General features: G+C 35.2%; 1 protein-coding gene across 1 annotated transcript; it reads right to left on the bottom strand.

Moving 5' to 3' along the window:
- Window positions 1–1,960: 1,960 nt before the first annotated feature.
- Window positions 1,961–4,567, bottom strand: LOC105815617 (zinc finger protein 670-like). Its single transcript, XM_012650815.1, has 4 exons — window positions 4,534–4,567; window positions 3,840–3,900; window positions 3,016–3,440; window positions 1,961–2,517 (listed from the first exon to the last, which is right to left on the bottom strand). The coding sequence occupies exons 1-4, from the start codon at window positions 4,565–4,567 to the stop codon at window positions 1,961–1,963; spliced, it is 1,077 nt and encodes a 358-aa protein (XP_012506269.1).
- Between the last annotated feature and the right edge of the window lie 15,608 nt (window positions 4,568–20,175).

Genomic DNA, 20,175 nt, shown 5'->3' with positions numbered 1-20,175 from the left:
GTATTTTGTACATTTTAAGACAGGTGTGTGAAAATTTCAATGACGCACATATGCATCATCTGGACTCAAGTAAAAAACCTGAATGACCCACACATGTGCATCATCTGATGCCAATATGTTAACATGGCATGACATTCTCTATCTTTTTCCATATGTATGTGTATATATAAATACGTAATTTACTTATTTATAGAGACCCACACATGTGCATACTACATACACCAGATAATGATGTACTGTGTACTATAACAGGGTATCACAAATCTCTTTGAATATAGATGTAAAAAGTCTATATAATACTAGGGAACTGGAGTCTACCCATATATGAAAAGACTTATACTTCATTACCAAGAGACATATAACTTAGAAAAGTAATGTTTTTTTTAATATCTGAAAGTCAATTAATATACCACATTGATAGAACAGATTTCAATAAACACAGTATCATCCCAATAGATCCAGAAAAAACATTTGAAAAAGTATAACACCTTTTGACAATAAAACACTCAATGAACAGAGAGGAACTTTCTGAACTTCTTTAAGGCATTTATAAAAAACTCACAGCTAACATTATACTTAATAGTTGAGACTGGATGCTTTCTCCCTCAGATTAGATACAACATACTGTCCTACCATAGTTCTCTCTCTTTAATTCAAAGAGAAATACCCAAATAACAGCCAGAAACAATGGCAAAGAGTAAAGGGCAACAAATGAAAATAATAATTAATGAGACTATACTCCATGATAAACTTTATATACTTACAAATAGACACTAACTTTTTATTAGCAAAGAAAATAAAATGAACTTTTTGACACCAAAAAAGCGAAGTTTCTCCCATAAGAATTAAAGGTGGAATATATAAAATGAGGGAATATATCCAGAACTTGCCACATAAGGTATGAAAAATCCCAATAATTAATAAAGATTCATTTTTCAATGGCTTATTAATAGAATGATTAAACAACTATATAAAAATTAAATCTACTTATATAGTAGAAAGACATTTCAATTCACCCATAGATTCAACACGCTTTAAAAATGGATAGAAAAAATTTTAACTTGCTTTAAAAAAAGCTACCTGTTAACTCATGTACTATTGCTTGAAAAGGACCTACAGAATTCTCACATCAATGTTTCCTTGCAAAAGCAGTGAAAATCCATAGTCCAGAGACCCTCTTTAATAACGAGCCACCGATAAACACAGTATATGTATAACCTGTATAGCACTTCATTTTTGTGAGTTTTCTCAAGCATTATACAATAATTAATTTGCATCAGAATTTCCATATTACTTACATTTATAGGGTTTCATTCCAGTAGGAGTTTTCACATAACTTTTGAAGTAATTGTTAAAAATGAGAACTTTACCATATTTTCCATACTATTAGGGATTCAATCAAGTGTGCATTCTTCTATTTTATGAGGTCCATCTCCAGTGTGCATTATCATGTGTCTTTGAATGGATATGAGACAAATAAAGGCATTCCTCCATTTCATATATTCATAGAGGTTTTCTCAAGAATGAGTTATTCTATGTCACCAAATGGAACTGGAACTAAGGACATTTCCACATTTCTTTTTTTTTTTTGACTAGTCAAGTGCAGTAGTGAGGAGGCGGGTTAAGTAGTAGAACAAGGAGTTCAATCTGTAACTGACTGTGAACAATCAAGTGAACAATCAAGATAACTCACTACCTTCGGACCAGCCAACATTTCCACATTTCTAATATTCATAAGGTTCAGTGAGTCCTTTCATGTTTTCAAACCATATTTCTTACTGTCGCAGGATTTTCTTCCAGTTGGATTCCTTCCAAATCTTTTAAATAAGCTGAGAAAATTAAATGCTTTCCCACATTCATTACATTCATGGGGTTTCTCTCCAGTATGAGTTATTTCATATATTTGAAATTCACTAGAACATCTGAAGTCTTTAACAAATATTTTACATTAACAGGATTTTTATCCAGTGTGAGTCATTTCATGATTTTGAAGAGAACTGGGACAACTGAAGCCTTGACCACATTTCTTACATTCATAGGGTTTCCCTTTAGCATGAGTTCTTTCATGGTAACGAAGGCAACTGGAATATCCAAAGGTTTTACCACACTTCTTACATTTATAGGGTTTTTCTCCAGTATGAGTTCTTTCATGTTTTCGAAGGGAACAGGAAAGAGTAAATGCTTTCCCACATTCCCTACATTCATAAGGCTTCTCTCCAGTATGAGTTCTTTCATGTTTTCGAAGGGAACAGGAAAGACGGAATGCTTTCCCACATTCTTTACATTCATAAGGTTTCTCTCCAGTATGAGTTCTTTCATGGTCATAAAGGTTACTGCAATGCCTAAAGGCTTTACCACATTCCTTACATTCATAGGGTTTCTCACCAGTATGTGTTCTTTTATGGCTATGAAGGGAACTGGAGCAATTGAAGGCTTTACCACATTTCTTACATTCATAGGGTTTTTCTCCAGAGTGAATCCTTTCATGTCTTTTAAAAGAACTGAGACAAGCGAACGCTTTTCCACATTCCTTACATTCATATGGTTTCTTTCCAGTATGAGTTCTTCCACTGTCATGAAGGTGACTGCAATGCCTGTAGGCTTTACTACATTCCTTACATTCATAGTGTTTTTCTACTGAGTGAAACCTTTCATGTCTTTTAAGAAAATTGGGACTACTGAATACTTTTCCACATTCCTTACATTCATAGGGTTTCCCTCTAGTATGACTTCTTTCATGGTTATAAAGATGACCACAGTGCCTAAAGGCTTTACCACATTCCTTGCATTCATAGGGTTTCCCTGCAATGTGAGTTTTTTCGTGGTTATGAAGGGAACTGGAATGACTGAAGGCTTTACCACATTTCGTACATTCATAGGGTTTCTCTCTAGAGTGAATACTTTTATGTCTTTTAAGAAAACTTGGACAACTGAATGCTTTCCCACATTCCTTACATTCATAGGGTTTTGCTCCAGTGTCAGATCTTTCATGTATTAGACAGGAAATGGAAAAACTGAAGGCTTTATAACGTTGTTTACATTTATAGGGTTTTTCTCCAGAGTGAGTTCTCTGATGTATTTGAAATGAACTGAGAAAATCAAAAGCTTTCCCACATACTGTACATTTATAAGGTCCATTTCCAGTGTGCACTACCATGCATTTTCCAACACTTGTGACAGAGATGAAAGCTTTCTGACATTGTTCACATTTACATGGTTTCTTGCCACATTCCTCACACTCACATGGTTTGTGTCCAGAGTGACATGTGATGTGCCTATGAAGGGATGAATGACACATGAAGGCTTTTCCACATACACTGCATTCACATCGTTTTACTCTGGTAGAAATGTTTGTGCTCAGATTAAAATTTGGAATCTGGCTGAAGATTTCTCCCCACTGACTACCTTCTTTACTTTCACACAGTTTCTCTATCGTATGACTTCTGCAAAAAGTGACAAGCACATTATTAATGGGTGGTTCATTAATGATTTTCTATTTATTAATAGGTCTTGAACTTACATTGCTACCAATATCAGGGAAAGTACAGGTTTTCTGCCATGACCGAATTGTTTGAAAGTAAATGGATCGATCACTCTGCAACAGGGCTCCTTCCCCCAAGCTATTATCAAAACAGTGATATTCATATATGCAGTTTCTAGACCTTTGTCCAAGTCAACTATTTTGCAAACAGTGAACATCTACGTTACACTGAAGTATATATTTTTGGTGAAAATTTTCTAAGGCTAAATAAATTTAAGTTGTGCTTATTTCTTTTGTTTCCTTATTTCTAAAATATCATGACATGCTAAGATTGCTTCTTCCTGTGAGTGCAAATTACCTTAGATTTCTCCCAGAATTTCTGTAGTGATTGTCAATGTTCTGGTCTTCCCATTTGTTTCCTAAAATGTAGACCCAGAAAAATATAAATTATTAGAAATTGCTGATTCTAGGTGTTATGGTTTGGATATAATTTGTACCCACAAAAATTCATGTTGAAATTTGATTCCCAATGTGGCAATGTTGGGAGGTGGGGCCTAGTGGAAGGTGATTGTGCCAAGGGAGTAGATCACTCATGGATGGAATAATGCCCTCTTGAAGGTGTGACTGTGTTCTTGCTTTTTCAAAACTGTATGTTACCAAAGAACAGGTTTTTATAAGACCAAGTTTAGCTCCTAGACTCACTATTCCTCTCTCACCATGTGATTTCTTTACACCTACTTCCCTTCCACTTTCTGCCGTAAGTTGCAGTAGCCTAAGGCCCCTCACTAGATGCAGCTACCCAATCTTGGACTTTTCAGCCACCAGAATTATGAACCAAAATAAATCGTTTTTCATTGTAAATTACCCAGTCTCAGACATTCTGTTATAGCAACACAAAATGGAATAAGACACTAGGTTCCATGTGTACTGTGGCAATACCTGATTCATTCACCAAATTATTCCCTTTACACATTCCAAATCATGGAACAGTATTGATGACCATAAAATATTTATTCTCTAATTAACTAAGTAAAAAATATTATCATTCTTACCTATAGAAGCCAAATTCCTGAAGGTTTCCTGCATCACATCTCTGTAGAGATTCTTCTGGGAAGAAGTCAACAAAGCCCACTCCTCCTGTGTAAAGTTCACAGCCACATCCTCAAAGGCCACTGAGTCCTAAAAACATCCCACATATTATTTGTAGAAGAGGATGGGTGAGAATGACAACACTGAAAACGTTTAGTCAATTTATAAGACCTTCACATGACTCTATGGTCTTCAAACATTCCATGACTGAGTCATTAGAACTCTTACTCTCCATCTGCACTTACGTTCTCCCACTTTCTCTTCCCTTTCTGATGCCAAAATTGAACTTTCAGAAAGGCAACAGAAGAGTAGAAACACCCCTCTCGTTGGTGGGTCCAGAGAGTAAGATGTGCTGCTAGGCCACACCTAATTTCACTTTGTAAAGTATAGCTCTAGTACCTTTCATAACAAAGTCCTACTATCAGCTGTGCATAAGAAAGTTATTATAAGCAGTCCTGAGAATACTTATCCTTAGAAATGCCTTCTCACAATGTTTGACATTTGCTAGCGTCAGGGAACTTAGACGATAGGAGGGAATCCCATCAACCTAAGTCATGAGAGTGGCTCATTGTGCCTAAATAGTTTATCCTAACAATATGGTATTTGATGACCTCTTGTTTTGCATCTGAAAGCATATTTTTCGTCCTATCCTTGCAGCAGTGCCTAAGGGATCAACCCCAAAATAACAAGGAGCACAGTATCTAAGGAGCTTCCCTGACACACAATATTACATGTATGCTGTCACACCTTGTTAATCGGAGAATTGGGCTATCCCATGTAACTACACCAAGAGAGAATATTTGGAAGCTTACAAATGGTTTACTGCAGACCAAATTTAATCAAGAAGTAAATAAAAAGCTTGGACTTGGGGGGTGGGGACAAGGGCAACATACGTAACTTAGACATCTGTACCCCCATAATATGCTGAAATAAAAAAAAAAAAGAAGTAAATAAAACTAATGAACAATATTTACTGACCGAACAGCACAAGGTTAAAATTTCTATTGGGCAATGTCAAAGCAGAATGGTATAAACTGAAGGACTGCATGTTCTTAGAAAGTTCCCAATGTCACTTGGATGTCACCTCTTACAAATGATATCCTTATAAAATTTCACAAATTCCCGAAGTTTTTTGTACCCAACAAAAAATACTTTTCCAAACCTATGAAAATAGCATGTCTAATGATTGTCAAAGTTTTTTGAACAACAGTGCTATGGCTTGTCTAACACATGTCAAGGATTTTCAAATATAACATATGGAACAGAATAGGATTAGCAGAGAGAAACACAAACAGGTCAAGGAAAAGGAAGAGAGTGTTTAATGAGCTGGCATTTATTTGGAAAGTTGATCAAAGATACAGCAGGCATTGTAGAATAGTGGAGGAAATGTCAAGCACGTTAAAACCTGGAGCAAAACTAATTGGTATTTAATTGAAAAAATTCATTGTATTCCCCTTTATTCCATGAACAATAATCAATTTATTTTAGATTCAAATGTGAAAGATAAAGGTAGTCTTTTGTCTTGGAGAAGTCACAGGCAAATATTTTTTGACAGAATTAGACACCAATTTTTTTTTTTAATGAAACAGAGTCTTGTCATGTTGCCCAGGCTGGAGTGCAGTGGCTATTCATAGGCATAATCATAGTGCATTGAGGCCTTGAACTCCTAGCCTGAAGTTATCTTCCTGCCTCAGCTTTCTGTGTAGCTAGAATTACAGGTGTCTGCCACAGTGCCTGGCTTTGGCAGAGTATTTTTATAAAAGAAAAAGAGTAATCAATATAGAAAGGGACTGACAAATTCAAATATATCAAAATTAGAAGAATTAAAAGATAAGAAACAATGTAATAAAAATCTGCAATAAATGCAAGATAAAAGATATTAACATGTGGAGTAAAAATGAACACATGATTACAAAGAGGGAAAGTACGTAAAACATATTTAACAGAAGATAAAAAGACCATATATGAAAAAAGATGAATCTCCTTGGTTATGAGGAAATACCCAAGTAAAATGTCACGTATATAACATTTGATATTAATAAGAACGACAAGAATTAGTCCATTAGGGAATCTTAATTGGTAATAATCATAGCAAACACAGTTATGCATGAATTAAGGAGAAGCCAATGGGCACACTCCATTGCAATTTTCTGTAAGTTGAATTTTACCACAACCTATAGCCCATTTTCCTCCAATGTAAAATTTTTTGTGCATTTGTACTTGGAAATTGACTTAAAATGATAAGAGCAGTATTTTCCCGTAAGAGCAAAAATCAAACTTGAAAAAACCCAAACACTATAACCACTGGAATGGATTAGTAAATTGGATGGCACAGAGCCTCAGACACTAGCATGCGTAAAACACACTGAGGCAAGGAAACCGTGGATAACCCTTTCATTTTATTCCATTAATACTCATTTCTTGAAAGTTCAAAGGAGGTAAAACTAACAAAAAAACCATGAAAATAACAAATGGCAAAAATATGAAAAATAGAGAATCAGAACAGTGGTCATCTAAGAGGCTAGACGAAGATGAGCGCTGGAGATGACCGCTAGGAAATTCTGATGACTGCCCACGGTCCAGGAATAAATCCTGACAATGATTCAAAAGATGTTTCTATTAATGAAAACTTATGACAAATGTTTATTCTTTCCTTTGTGACTATATTTCATAAAAATTTAAAGAATTAATTATGTCCGCAAAGGACACGATTTGCATATGTTTGTTCTGAAATGTGGCAGTCTATGAGTTTTAATTCACAGGTTTGGCATATAAAGAAACAGAGAAGCACAGCTTAAAGCACTATATCTACTCAGGAAGCAGCAGGTCAAACTCCATGCTGACCAACAGGCAGCAGAGCAGGTTAGCATGTCAGAGCAAGAGAAGATAAACCTACAGTGGGGGTGGGTAATGTCCGGACATCCTGCTAATGGTGGCAACTGTTATGGTCACCTGCAGAGATGTGGTTTGGAATGGGTAAGAAATTACTGTTCACATAATTTACCGTTGTGTAGAGAGTAAGGCAGGCCTCTCAGGTGGTCTTACATGACTTTAGTGAGCAAGAAAAGGAGTGGGTTTGGGGTTTTTTAAAATTGAGGTTAGGTGAGAAATTAGGGTGAGAATTCACTCCCATGGGCAGGGGTTTACATGGTTTCAATCTGCTGCCAGTGTTCAAAGAGGGAGCACCCAGGTTTCTTTTCACGTTGTCCTCATCTGAGGCCACAAGTGGAAGAAAAAGAGTTTAGAATTAAAAATTGTCAGCAGTCAATCAACAAAAAATGGAGACAGACAATTCTGATTTCCAGTCTCATAGGTAAGAACATGAAGAGAATCATAACTTACTTGATCAGAAAATCCAAAGAAAGCTCTGTGGAAAACAGTAAGGACACAAGAGGCAACATTCACATTCATATAAGCAAAAAACAAACTAAAATCAACAACTGTTTTTAGATCCATCAAAAACTTGAGGTCACAGGGCAAACAACCATCCTAAATAGAAGAGATGGAGAGGCGCATGCAGAGAATAATTTATTTAATCAGAAAATCAAAGAAATCCCTGTGGAAAGCAGTATAAGTATAGAAAAACCTAACGTAATTGGCGAGCTGCTGAACTTTGAGTTAAACTTTCCAGGGTACCAAGTCTGAACCCACAAATTCATGAGTTCGACCTCCAGAAATACTACCAGGCTTTCACAGTGAAGATCACAGAAAAATTACCTTCTGCTTCCAGAAGGAGAAAGAGGAAAGTAATCATTTTCAAATATGCACAGAGAATTCTGCTCTTTAAGAAATCCTGTCTTCAAAAGAAGCTATTTCTCAAAAGTCTAACCAACTGAGATTTTACCAAACTTCCTGGGGTAAAGGAATTACCCAAATCCATCCCCTGCTGACCTTTCTGCCTAAATTAAAGAGAATAAAAACTGAGAAATGCATATGAAACTCATAAGCCAGAGAGACAAAGTCTTCCTAAAAAGGAGGCCAAAATCATAGGTCAATAAAATGCTTTCGCTTACCCCACACATTCTCACTACGTCAACAGCAGAACACATACATAATGGCAGCAGAATACAACTAAAATAACCATATACCTAAGACTTTAAGAAGCCTCTAAAGGAAAACCAGCAAGCTGGGTAACAATAATGAGGTGGACAAATGTGTAGAAATACACAATGTACCAAGACTGAATCACCAAAAAAAATAAAATAAAAAATCTGAACAGACCTACAAGTTGTAGAAGATTGACACAGTAATAAAAATACCTCTCAACAAATAAAGACCCAGGACCAAACAGTTGTACTGCTGAAATCCATCAAACACTTATAGAAGAATTAATTCCAATTCTCTTCAAACTCTGGTGAAAACTGAATACATGAACACTTCTAAACCCATTCTATAAGGCAGGGATAATTACACTGACATCAAAAACGGACAAAGCCACTACAAAAAAGAAAACTGCAGACAAATGTTCTTTATAATGATTCAAAAATCCTCAAATAAATACAAATCATATTTGGCAGCATAACAAAAGGATTATACACCATGACTAATTTATACCTGCAATGTAAAGATGATTCAACATATAAAAATCAATCATTGTAATACACCACATTAGTAAAATGGCAAACACTAAAACTACCTCAACTGGTACAGAAAAAGGCATAACAAAATTCAAGACTCATTAGTAATAAAAACACACAAAAAAGCTAGGACTAGAAGGAAACTACCTCAATATAATAAAGGCCATATAAGAAAAGCCCACAGAAACATCAAAACCAATGGTGAATTTCAAAAAAGATTTTCCCCTAAGATCAGATATTAGACAGGATACTTGCTTTCACCACTTCCACTCAACACTCAACACATTATATGCAACCCTAGCCAGATTAATTAAGCAAAAGATAAATAAATAAAAAATAAAGGAAAAAATACATAGAAATTACTAAGAAAAGTGAAATTATTCCTATTCACAGTGATCCTGTAAGTATGCAATCCTACAGATTGCACACACAGAAAAAAATAACTCTGAACAGTTAGAACTAATAAACAAATTCAGAAAAGTTTCAGGATACAAAATCAACAAGCAAAACTCAGTTACTTTGATGTACATTAAAAATGACTACTCTGGGCTGGGTGCGGTGGCTCACGCCTGTAATCCTAGCTCTCTGAGGCTGAGGCGGGCGGATTGTTTGAGGTCAGGAGTTTGAAACCAGCCTGAGCAAGAGCGAGACCCCGTCTCTACTAAAAATAGAAAGAAATTAATTGGACCACTAAAATTATATAGAAAAAATTAGCCGGGCATGGTGGCGCATGCCTGTAGTCCCAGCTACTCGGGAGGCTGAGGCAGGAGGATGGCTTGAGCTCAGGAGTTTGAGGTTGCTGTGAGCTAGGATGACGCCACGGCACTCTAGCCCGGGCAACACAGTGAGACTCTGTCTCAAAAAAAAAAAAAAAAAAAAAAAAAAAAAAAAAAAAAAATGACTACTCTGAAAAAGAAATTAAGAAAACAATACCATGAACAAAAGCACTGAAAAGAATAAAATACTCAGGAATTAACCAAGAAGATAAGAGATTTGTAGACTAAAAGCTACAAAATATTGCTGAAAGAAATTTTAAGAATTTAAAGAATATTAAGGAATAAATGGAAAGACATCTCATGTTCATGGGTGGAAAGACTTAATACTGTTAAATGTCAGTACTACCGAAAATGATCTACAAATTCAGTGTAATCCCTATCAAAAGCTCAATAAATTTTTTTTTTACAAAAATAGAAAGCACTATCCTAAAATTTATGGGGAATCTCAAAGGAATAATAAATAGTCAAAACGATTGAAAAAGAAGAAAAAAGTTGGAAGTGTCTTCCTAAATTCAAAATCTAATCAGTTACAGTGATAAAAACAGTATGATACTGGCATAAAGACATTCATATACACCAATGAAACAGGATATAGAGCCCAGAAAGATAATCTACATATATAGCAAAGGGGGTACTGTATTTTCAACAAGATGCCAGGATCATTCAGCGGGAAAAGGAAGTTTTGGGGGAAAATATGATAGTGGAAAAACTGGATATTTACATATAGAAGCATGAAGTTGGACTCATACCTTACACCATATATGAAGATGAAATCAAAATGGATCAAAGACCTAAAAATAAGAGCTAAAACTAAACAACTATTAGAAGAGAATATAAAGCAAATGTTTTCTAACATTTGATTTGGAAATGATTCCTTGCATATGACACTACGAGCTCAGTCAGCAACAAAAAAAATAGACATTTGACTTCATCAAAGATTTTGTCCCTTTGAGGACACTATCAATAGAGTGAAAGGCATCCCACAGAATTATAGAACATACTTGCAAATATAACATATCTGGCAAGGTGTTAATATTGAAAATGTAGAAAGAAAAAGCATTTGACAAACTTCAATACCTCTTCACGATGAAAACATTCAATAAACTAGAAATATTAATAGAAGAGATCTTCCTCAAGAGACTATAGCGAATCTACAGAAACCCCTATAGCTAACATCATACTGGACGCTAAAAGGCTGAATGCTTTCTCCCTAAGATCAGCAACAAGAGAAGGATGTCTGATCTTGCCACTTCTATTCAACATGGTGAGAGGTACTACTAAGGATATTAGACAAGAAAATGAAATAGAAGTATTCCAGATTTTAAAACACACAAATACACTAGCACCCAGATAGAAATACAAAATCACACAGACTTTGTCACTGTACATACAAGTTTGGGTACACCCAGACATAGACACACAAGCTCACTAATGGTCAGAGATAGCCGCCCAAAGGCACCAAAAGATGCTCAAAGATGTACGCAGCCCAGGTATCTGCTCTCTTCACCAACTTCCCCTCCTCAGCAATAACTACCATCTGATAGATTGTGTATTTTACTTATATTTCTTCTTTCTTGTTTCCTAGAAAATCCACTTCAAGTGGAAAGGATTATTCTGTTTCATTCACTGCAGTACCTACTAGAAGGTTTGTTACATGAGGAGAGATTAATACTTGATAAATCACTGGGTTCAAACTCACGCATATACACTGCTTTTACACAAACCTCATCATAAGCCCATATCCACTTGATTTTCACAAAGTGAATCACTCAACCCCATCCCATGAGGCACAGAACTGTCTTCTGGAACTCAAACCAATTTCCAAAGGTTAGTTTACCCAAATGAGTTGAAAATGTAGCTCCACAGGAAAACATGCACAGGGATATTTATAGCTGCATTAATCATAATTTTTAACACTTGGTGGCAATCAAGTTGAAGATGTGTTCACCAAGGTCAGAAGTATAAAATCATTATTAAAAAAATCAATTCTACTTTATACACTTGCAATGTAATATCTCATAATGCACTTAAGACAAAAAAAATCATTTAAAATAGCACCCAAAGAATAAATACACAGAGATAAATTTAACAAAAGAAGAACAAAACTTGTACTCTGACAAATACAAACCTTGCTGAAAAAAACCTAAAGATCTACATAAATGGAAAACCATCTCATTTTCATGGATCAGAAGGCTTAATATTATTAAGATGGCAATAACTCTTCAAAACAATCTACGATTCAATACTACTCCTTTAAGAATCCCCAGGTGATCACCCTTGTAAAAAGTGAAATGTTGATGCAGAAATTCACATGAAAATATAGGAGACTAAGAATATGATATATAGTAATGTTTTGTGATCTTAAATGTCTCAAAATGACATTTAAGTAATTATGACATGTGACTCAGCCCACAATGAAATTGCGCAACCCCTCAAAATGTGATAAGCATATGGACTGAGGTGATAAGGTAACACTTGCTGTGGCCAGACACCCCTGAGACCTGACAAAAAAGTAAAGCTAAAAGGAGGCTGAGATAATGATCATGTGTACCCCTAAAATCAGCAAAGAAACTGACCATGTCCAAGATGCTTCCATTAGCTTTGCCTGTGAGTAATCTGAGCCCTCTTCTTGATGAGCAGTGGCCACTCTGCCAGAGAACAGCAGTAATCCCTGCCTCCCTAACCCCACTGGAATTTCAAGCGAAATCCAGACCTGCCTGATTTGTTAGTCAGCATGCTGGTCTCCCAAGCTACTCACCATGGTTCAGTCCCCACCTCTCCATTACTTCTTGTGTGTGTGTTGAATATAGTTGCAAGATTGTTGGTGTGTGAAAGCTTCACAATAAATCATGATTATGAAAGCATTTAATTGGTCACTGAGTCATTGTGAAACCTCCTGGCTACCTGGTTAAAATTAGTACATCTAGGCTGATTCAAACTTGACACTATAGAATACCACAACAATACTGAAAAAGGGGCAAAGTAGGAAGACTCACGCTTCACAATTTCGAAACTTACTTCAAAGGAAAAGGAATCTAGATAGCGTAGTAATGGCACAAGAAAAGTTATTTAGATCAATGAAACACAACAGAGAGCCCAGTGAGAGTGAGTTCAGCAAAACAGCAGAGTGAGCTGCTTTAAATACCCATCCCTCTAGAGAAACATGGAAAAACAAGCAGGAAGTCTAGAAACAGCTTTGTCAAATCTCTTGAAAACTCTCAAAGGTTTACTGCAATCATGTGAACACAGAAAAAAAAAAAAAAGTAAAACAAGGGAGGAAAGAGTTGTGGACTTTTTACTTGTCCTTTCCCCAACCCTTCTCTGACTTGGTGCCAGTATTGAAGACAGCAGCCTGAGTTCCCACTGTGGGACCCTGGTCACTAATTCCAGAGGGAACAGAGATTTTATCTGCAAATTATTGTGTTTTTAATATTACAATCTGTCTGGGGGCTACCCAAGGGTCTGAAGCAGGCTTTCCTTTAATTTGCCTAAATCAGTAGCCAACTAGTGTGAAAACTGACAAGAATTGCTTGAGAATGTTTTATGTAAACAAAAAGCCTGCCGCTGCCTGGAAGAATAAATTACAGTTGACATATACATTAGGCCACATAAAGCCCAGGAAGAAAAGCAGAAGTGAAAATTTCCTTCAGAAATTAGAGTACTCAGAAGCACTCAGGTATACTGGGGAATTTAGAACGCCCAATGCATGCCTGAGAGAAAAAAAAAACACATTGTCAGAAAAGGCCTGAGAAAACCCTAATTTTCAGCACTGGTTGATCTCTAGGCTCAATTCAGCAGGAAGTGAAGGCTGAAGCAGAGTTTTAAACAACCTGGCTATGTGTTAAAGGAATGTCCCACCACAAAGCCATCCACAGAAACTACTCGAGGTGAGGTTTTTCTTGTTTCTTTTTTTTGTTTTTCAGCTCCTGGAACTCAAAGAAATCTCTGTGAAAACCCTGGCTGACCACAAGCTATTATTATAAAAGAACGGGAACTTTAGTGACTATACACAACAAAATGACACAGCCTCTTCAAAAATATAATATTTTGGAAAAGTAACTAAACAAATAGACAACTACAGTCTTCCTTAAACAAGCATAGCAAACACTGAAAAAGGGGCAGAACTGATTTTCAGAGTTATTCCATTATAATTTTCAAATGTCCACTTTTCAACAACAAAAAAATACAAATATTAAAAACATGAAAAAATATGGCTCATCAATGGAAAAAATATGGTTAGTTGATCTAAGCCATCTCTGAGAACCCCAGCTATTAGAATTACTAGACAAAGAATTTAAGTCAAGGGTCTTAAATCTATACTATGTATGCACCTAAAACAGATGGTCAAAACACATAAGGAAAAACTTTTAAAAAAGCACACAGAAATAGAGAAATCCACAATTATAGTGGGAGACACAAACACATCTATCAGTAGTTGACAGATCAAGTAGGCAGAAAATCAGTAATGGTATAATTTAGCACAACGGCAACATAAATCAACTGGATTTGATATTTATAGAATACTTCAACCAATAACAGCAATGTATACATTCTCAAGATTATATGGAATATTCACCAAGATAGGCCACATTCAGAGCCATAAAAGGCACCTTAACAAATCTTAAAAAAAAAAAGCAGACTTACAAAGTATGTTCTAAGAACATATTAGAATTAAACTAGAAATCAATAACAAAAACATTGTTGGAAAAACGTCCAAATAGTAACAGACTAAACCACGAAGTTCTAAATAACACATGGGTCAAAGAAAGTCTCAAGAGAAATTTAAATATTTTAAAGGAAATGAAATAAAACTACATCTTATGACAACTTGTAGAATATAGCACAAGCAGTGCTTAAGGGAAATTTAAAGCATTGAATGCATATGCTAGAAAAGAAAGAGCTAAAATCAATAACCTAACCTTCCACTTTAGGAAACTAAAAAGAAGATTAAGGTAAACCTACTTTACTTTTTATTTCTTAATAACAATTTAAAAAGGCATCAATGAAACTGCAAACAAAAAAATCCATAGAGAAAATTAATAATACCAAAAGCTAGTTCTTCATAAACATCAATAAAATTGATAAATTTATACCCAGGCTAAGAAAAAAAGAGAGAAGACACAAAAATTACTGATCAGAAATGAAGGAGGGATCATCACTACTAATCTCATGGGTATTAAAAGGACCATATAAGAATTTTATGAACAATTCCATGATCTCAAATTTGATAACTTAGATGAAATGGTCCAATTTTTGAAAGAAACAATGTCCCAAAACCCACACAGGAGAGAAAAACAACATAAACAAACTTATATGTATTAAAGAAACTGAATCATTAACTAATAAATGTCTAAAAAGGAAGGACAAGATCTAGATGATCACACTGGTAAATTCTGCCAAACATTTAAGGAAGAGTTGACATCAGTTCTCTAGAAGGCCTTCCAGAAAATGGAAACAGACCCAAAATACAAAGATATATGACAAAAGGGGAAAACAAACACCAAGAATTCCCATGATCATAGATGCAAAAATCCTCAATCTAAAAAACGTGTAACAAAGAATTATATACCACAACCAAATGGAAATTGTTACAGATAGGCAAGGCTGATTCAAAATCCAAAAATCAAATAATGTAATCCAACACATCAACAAGCTAAACAATAAAAATCATATTATTATGTAAAGAGTTGCAGAACAATCATAAGGCAAGAAAAGGGAAGAAAAGGCAATAAGATTGAGAAAGAAGAAATAAAACTTTGTTCACAGGTGACATAATTGCCAAGTAGAAAATCCCAAAGAACGAATAAAAATCTCTTAAAACTAATAAGAGATTATAGCAAAGTTATAGAATATGAAGTAATATACAAAAAATTTATTTTTGTATATTATCTACACAGGAGAGAAAATATACAGGCTTTCCTGTATATTGGCAATAAACAATTGGATTTAAAATTAAAAACACACCACTTATATAGCACCAAGAAAAAAAGAGAAATATATATATGACAAACATGAATATATATATATATATGACAAAGATCTGTATGACAAACACTACCTATTTCTAATGAAAGAATCAAAGAAGATCTAAATAAATGGATATTTCATGTCCATGAATAGGAAGTCTCAATATTGTTAAGATGTCAATTCTCCTCAATCTGAATTATACATTCAACACGAACCCAACAAAAATCCTAACTTATGGTGTTGGTAACAGAAAATTGATTCTAAAGATTATATGGAAAGACAAAAGACCCAGAATAGTAAACACAATAAAGAGGAATTAATTCATAGGATTGACACTACCTGATGTTGAGAGTTACTATCAAGCTACAGTAATCAAGGCAGTGTAATACTTGGAAAAGAACAGACAAATACATTATGAGAACAAAACAGAAAACCCAGAAATAAATCCACACAGATCTTTGACTAAGGAACAAAGAAAATTCAATGGAGAATGTATAGTCTTTTAAACAAATGCTGAAATGCCTGAACATCCATATGTAAGAAATGAATTAGACGTAGACCTTGCAACTTTCACAAAATTAACTCAAAATGAATTATAATTCAAAATATAAAATGCAAAATTTAGAACTTCTGGAAGAAAACATAGGAAAAACTCTTTATGTCCTTGGGCTCAGCAATGAGGTTTCAGAAGCAACACCAAAAGCATGATCTGTGAATGAGAAAATTGATAAACTAGACTTTATTGAAATTATTTTTATTTTGTGAAAGCCATTGTTAAGAGAATAAAAAGATAAGGCACAGACTGGGACAAAATATTTGTAAAGTATATATCTAATGAAGAACTAGTATTCAAAACATACAAAGAACTCTCAAAATTCAGTAAGAAAGCAACCAATTAAAAATGAACAAAAGATATGGAAAGCATCTCACCCAAGATACACCAAAAATAAGCACATGACAAGCTGCTCAACATGATATGTGTTTAGGGAATAGCAAGTTAAAACAACAGTCAGGTACAACCATATATCTAGTAGAGTGGCTAAAATATTAAACTCTGACAACCACCAAATGCTGGTGAAAATGGGAAGCAACAGGAACTCTCATTTATCGTTGGTATGCATGGAAAATAAAACAGCCACTTTGGAAGACAGTCTGGCATGCTCTTACAAAGATAAACAAATTCTTACCATATGATTCAGCAATTGCACTCCTGGATATTTACCCAAATGAGCTGAAAACTAATGTCTTCACACAAACATTGATAGCAGCCTTATTTATAACTGCCAAAAAAAGAAGCAACCAAGATGCACCTTTCAAGAGGTGAATGGATAAACTGCGATATATCCATGCAATGGGATATTATCTAGAAAATGAGTTATTCAGCCAGAAGAAGACAGGGAGAGACCTTAAACATAATATTACTAAGTGAAAGAAGCCAGTCTGAAATGGCTACATTTAATATGATTCTCAGTAAATAACACTCCGGAAAAGGCAAAACTATGGAGACAGTAAAAAGATCAATGGTTGCTAGGGATATAGGAGGGAAAGAGGGAATAGAAGAAAGGGATGAGAGATGCACAGGTGGAGAACAGAGGATGTTGCAGTGAAACTCTTTGGTACGACACTGTGAGGGGGGACAAATGACACATGCATTTGTCAAGACCCGTAAAACTTCACAACACAAAAAGTGAACCCTAATGTAAAGTATGCACTTTAGTATATAATAACATATTGTTTCATAAATTCTCATCACCATCAAATGTAATATATTGGTTCTTCAATTGTAACAAATACAACATACAAATACAAGAAGATAAAAATAGAGGAAACTATGAGCGGGGGACGCATTATGGGAACTCTTTGTGATACCTATTCTATTTTTCTGTGAACCTAAAATAGCATTCAAAAAGTCTATTAAAAAAGCAAAAACAAAACAAACTCACCAGTATTCCATGGAAGATTCATAACTGTGCAAAAAAAAATGCTATTGTCCTTATATTTAAAATAACATTTTTATAAAACATGACAAAATACATATTAACATATAGATGCATATACAGGGTATAAAACTATGAAGAAAAGAGAGAAAATATCTTATAATTCACAATACTGGCTCCATCTGGAGAGAAAGGGGATGATTTAACTTTAAGGAATCACTTCAAGTGGGGTGTGTGGCATGAAGGCTTCTTCCAAGTCTTCATTTGGTTGTCACTACAGACATTTCCTTTCCAGTGCTTAAGTTGACTGTGTAATTGTTTTCTGTATTTTCTACATACAATATTTGTAGTAAGTTTCCAGAATGCAAACTCAGTACACAAATCTCAGAGTATTTCAAATTGCTGCCAACAAGCCATTCAAAGTAAATTTTTAGGCCCAACACAGTAGTTCACACCTGGAATCCTAGCATTCTGGGAGGCCAAGGAGGGAAGATTGCTTGACACCAGGAGTTTGAGACCAGCCTGGGCAAGAGGGAGATCCCATATCTACAAAAAACAGAAAAATTAGATGGGCATGGTGGCGGTGGCATTTTCCTGTAGTCCCAGCTACTTGGGAGGCTGAGGCAGGAGGATCGCTTGAGCCCAGGAGTTTGAGGTTGCAGTGAGCTATGATGACACCACTGCACTCTAGCCTGGGCAACAGACTGAGACCCTGTCTCAGACATAAATACATACATACATACATACATACATAAATAAATAAGTAAATAAAAGTAAATTTTTAGAAAGTAACATAGCCTATTAAAACTAATTTTCCTGAAGTTCTATAATATGTCTAATGAATGATATAAAATCATTGCAGTAGAAAAAGTATACACTGAAAGACATCGATGTATAATAAAATAAACAGAAAAATTATATATGTCCTTAGAAAAAAAATTAAATATTGCCATGTTGTAAACTATCCCATATAGATCTAGTGTTTTATTAAGTTTCATGAAATTCATAATCAGATTTTTGGTATCTAGCTAAATAAAAACTTTTTCTAAAAACTGAAAGCACATATAAATGTCTAAGACTAGCCAAAATGTTGTACAAAACACTGTTAGGGCATATGACAGACTGAATGTTTCTGTACCCCCCAAATTCATATACTGAAATCCTAACCTCAATGTGATGGTATTAGGAAGCAGCATCACTAGGAGGGAAAGTGAGGATTAGATGAGATCATGAGGAAGCTCTATGAATGGAATTAGCAAACTTCCTTATGAGAAGAGGCACATATCTATCCCTTTTATACAACAGAAATGCCATTTCATTATTATTTCATGATAATAATTTATAAACATATGATCATATTTGAATACTTTTAGATGTTGCTAAGATTGTCCCATAGGATTTAGCATTAATCTGCCAAGTACAGATAACAAGAAACAAAACAGACTTGGCCATTGTCACAAATTCTCCACCCTGACATTTTGGTAAATCTTTATAATTCACCAATTTATCACTTTTTTCTTTCTTTTAACAAAAAATGTATTTATTTCTGCAGCCATAATGGAAGAGAGGTTTTCCTTATTTTTTGTCCTGGTAGTAGCATGCTTGAGTAAAAGCCCTGGAATTCCACTTGAAATCATCCAAAAGAACAGAACAGACCTCAGAAACTTACTACATGCTCAGGGGAAGTTAAAAGGTAAATAAGAATTGTTAACTATATACTTATTTTTTGAAACCCCCTTCTTTCTTGCCTCTGGAAATATCTTATCTTTCAAGCTCTCCTGATAAAATACATTTCATATTTCATGAAAGACTGAGGCTCGAATAAGGTAACAAATCTTTTCAAGGTGACAAACAGGGTGGTGCTGACCAGAACACAGACATGTCTGCTTAAAGGGTCAAGTCAGGCCATTCTATCGCAAGGGACATTCCTCCTGCCCCCATCCTGCTATCTAAAGAGCTCAATGACCACCCTCCCAGGAGACAATGCACTGTGCACCTCCATGTGCCACAGTGCATTTTGCTTTGCAGGTTATTGCCTCTCTGGGGTGGGTTTGCCTTATCATTTGGTATAGTTTTTCTCCCTTTATAAGTCTGAGAGAATCCAGAGGGCAGGAATCATTTCTTTTTTTCCACCTCAATACCAGCATCTGACTGGCTGACCATAGATGTGTCTTCAAAGAATTGAAATTGGGGTTGGGGAAACAAAATCTTAATGTTTCAAGAGGTTAGCTTTGTAGATGAAGGGCACATTAGGAGACTCCTCTTAGCCCCAAGGCATCCAGCTGCATGGAGAAACTGGAGTTACATGGCAACAATATTCTACAAAGGAATCAAAAAGGAAGAAAAGC

This window comes from Propithecus coquereli, unplaced genomic scaffold, assembly GCF_000956105.1.
Source record: "Propithecus coquereli isolate 6110/MARCELLA unplaced genomic scaffold, Pcoq_1.0 Scaffold340, whole genome shotgun sequence".
Taxonomy (NCBI): domain Eukaryota; kingdom Metazoa; phylum Chordata; class Mammalia; order Primates; family Indriidae; genus Propithecus; species Propithecus coquereli.
The sequence above is the reverse complement of the archived record's forward strand: the minus strand, read 5'-3'. Positions and strand labels throughout refer to the sequence as shown.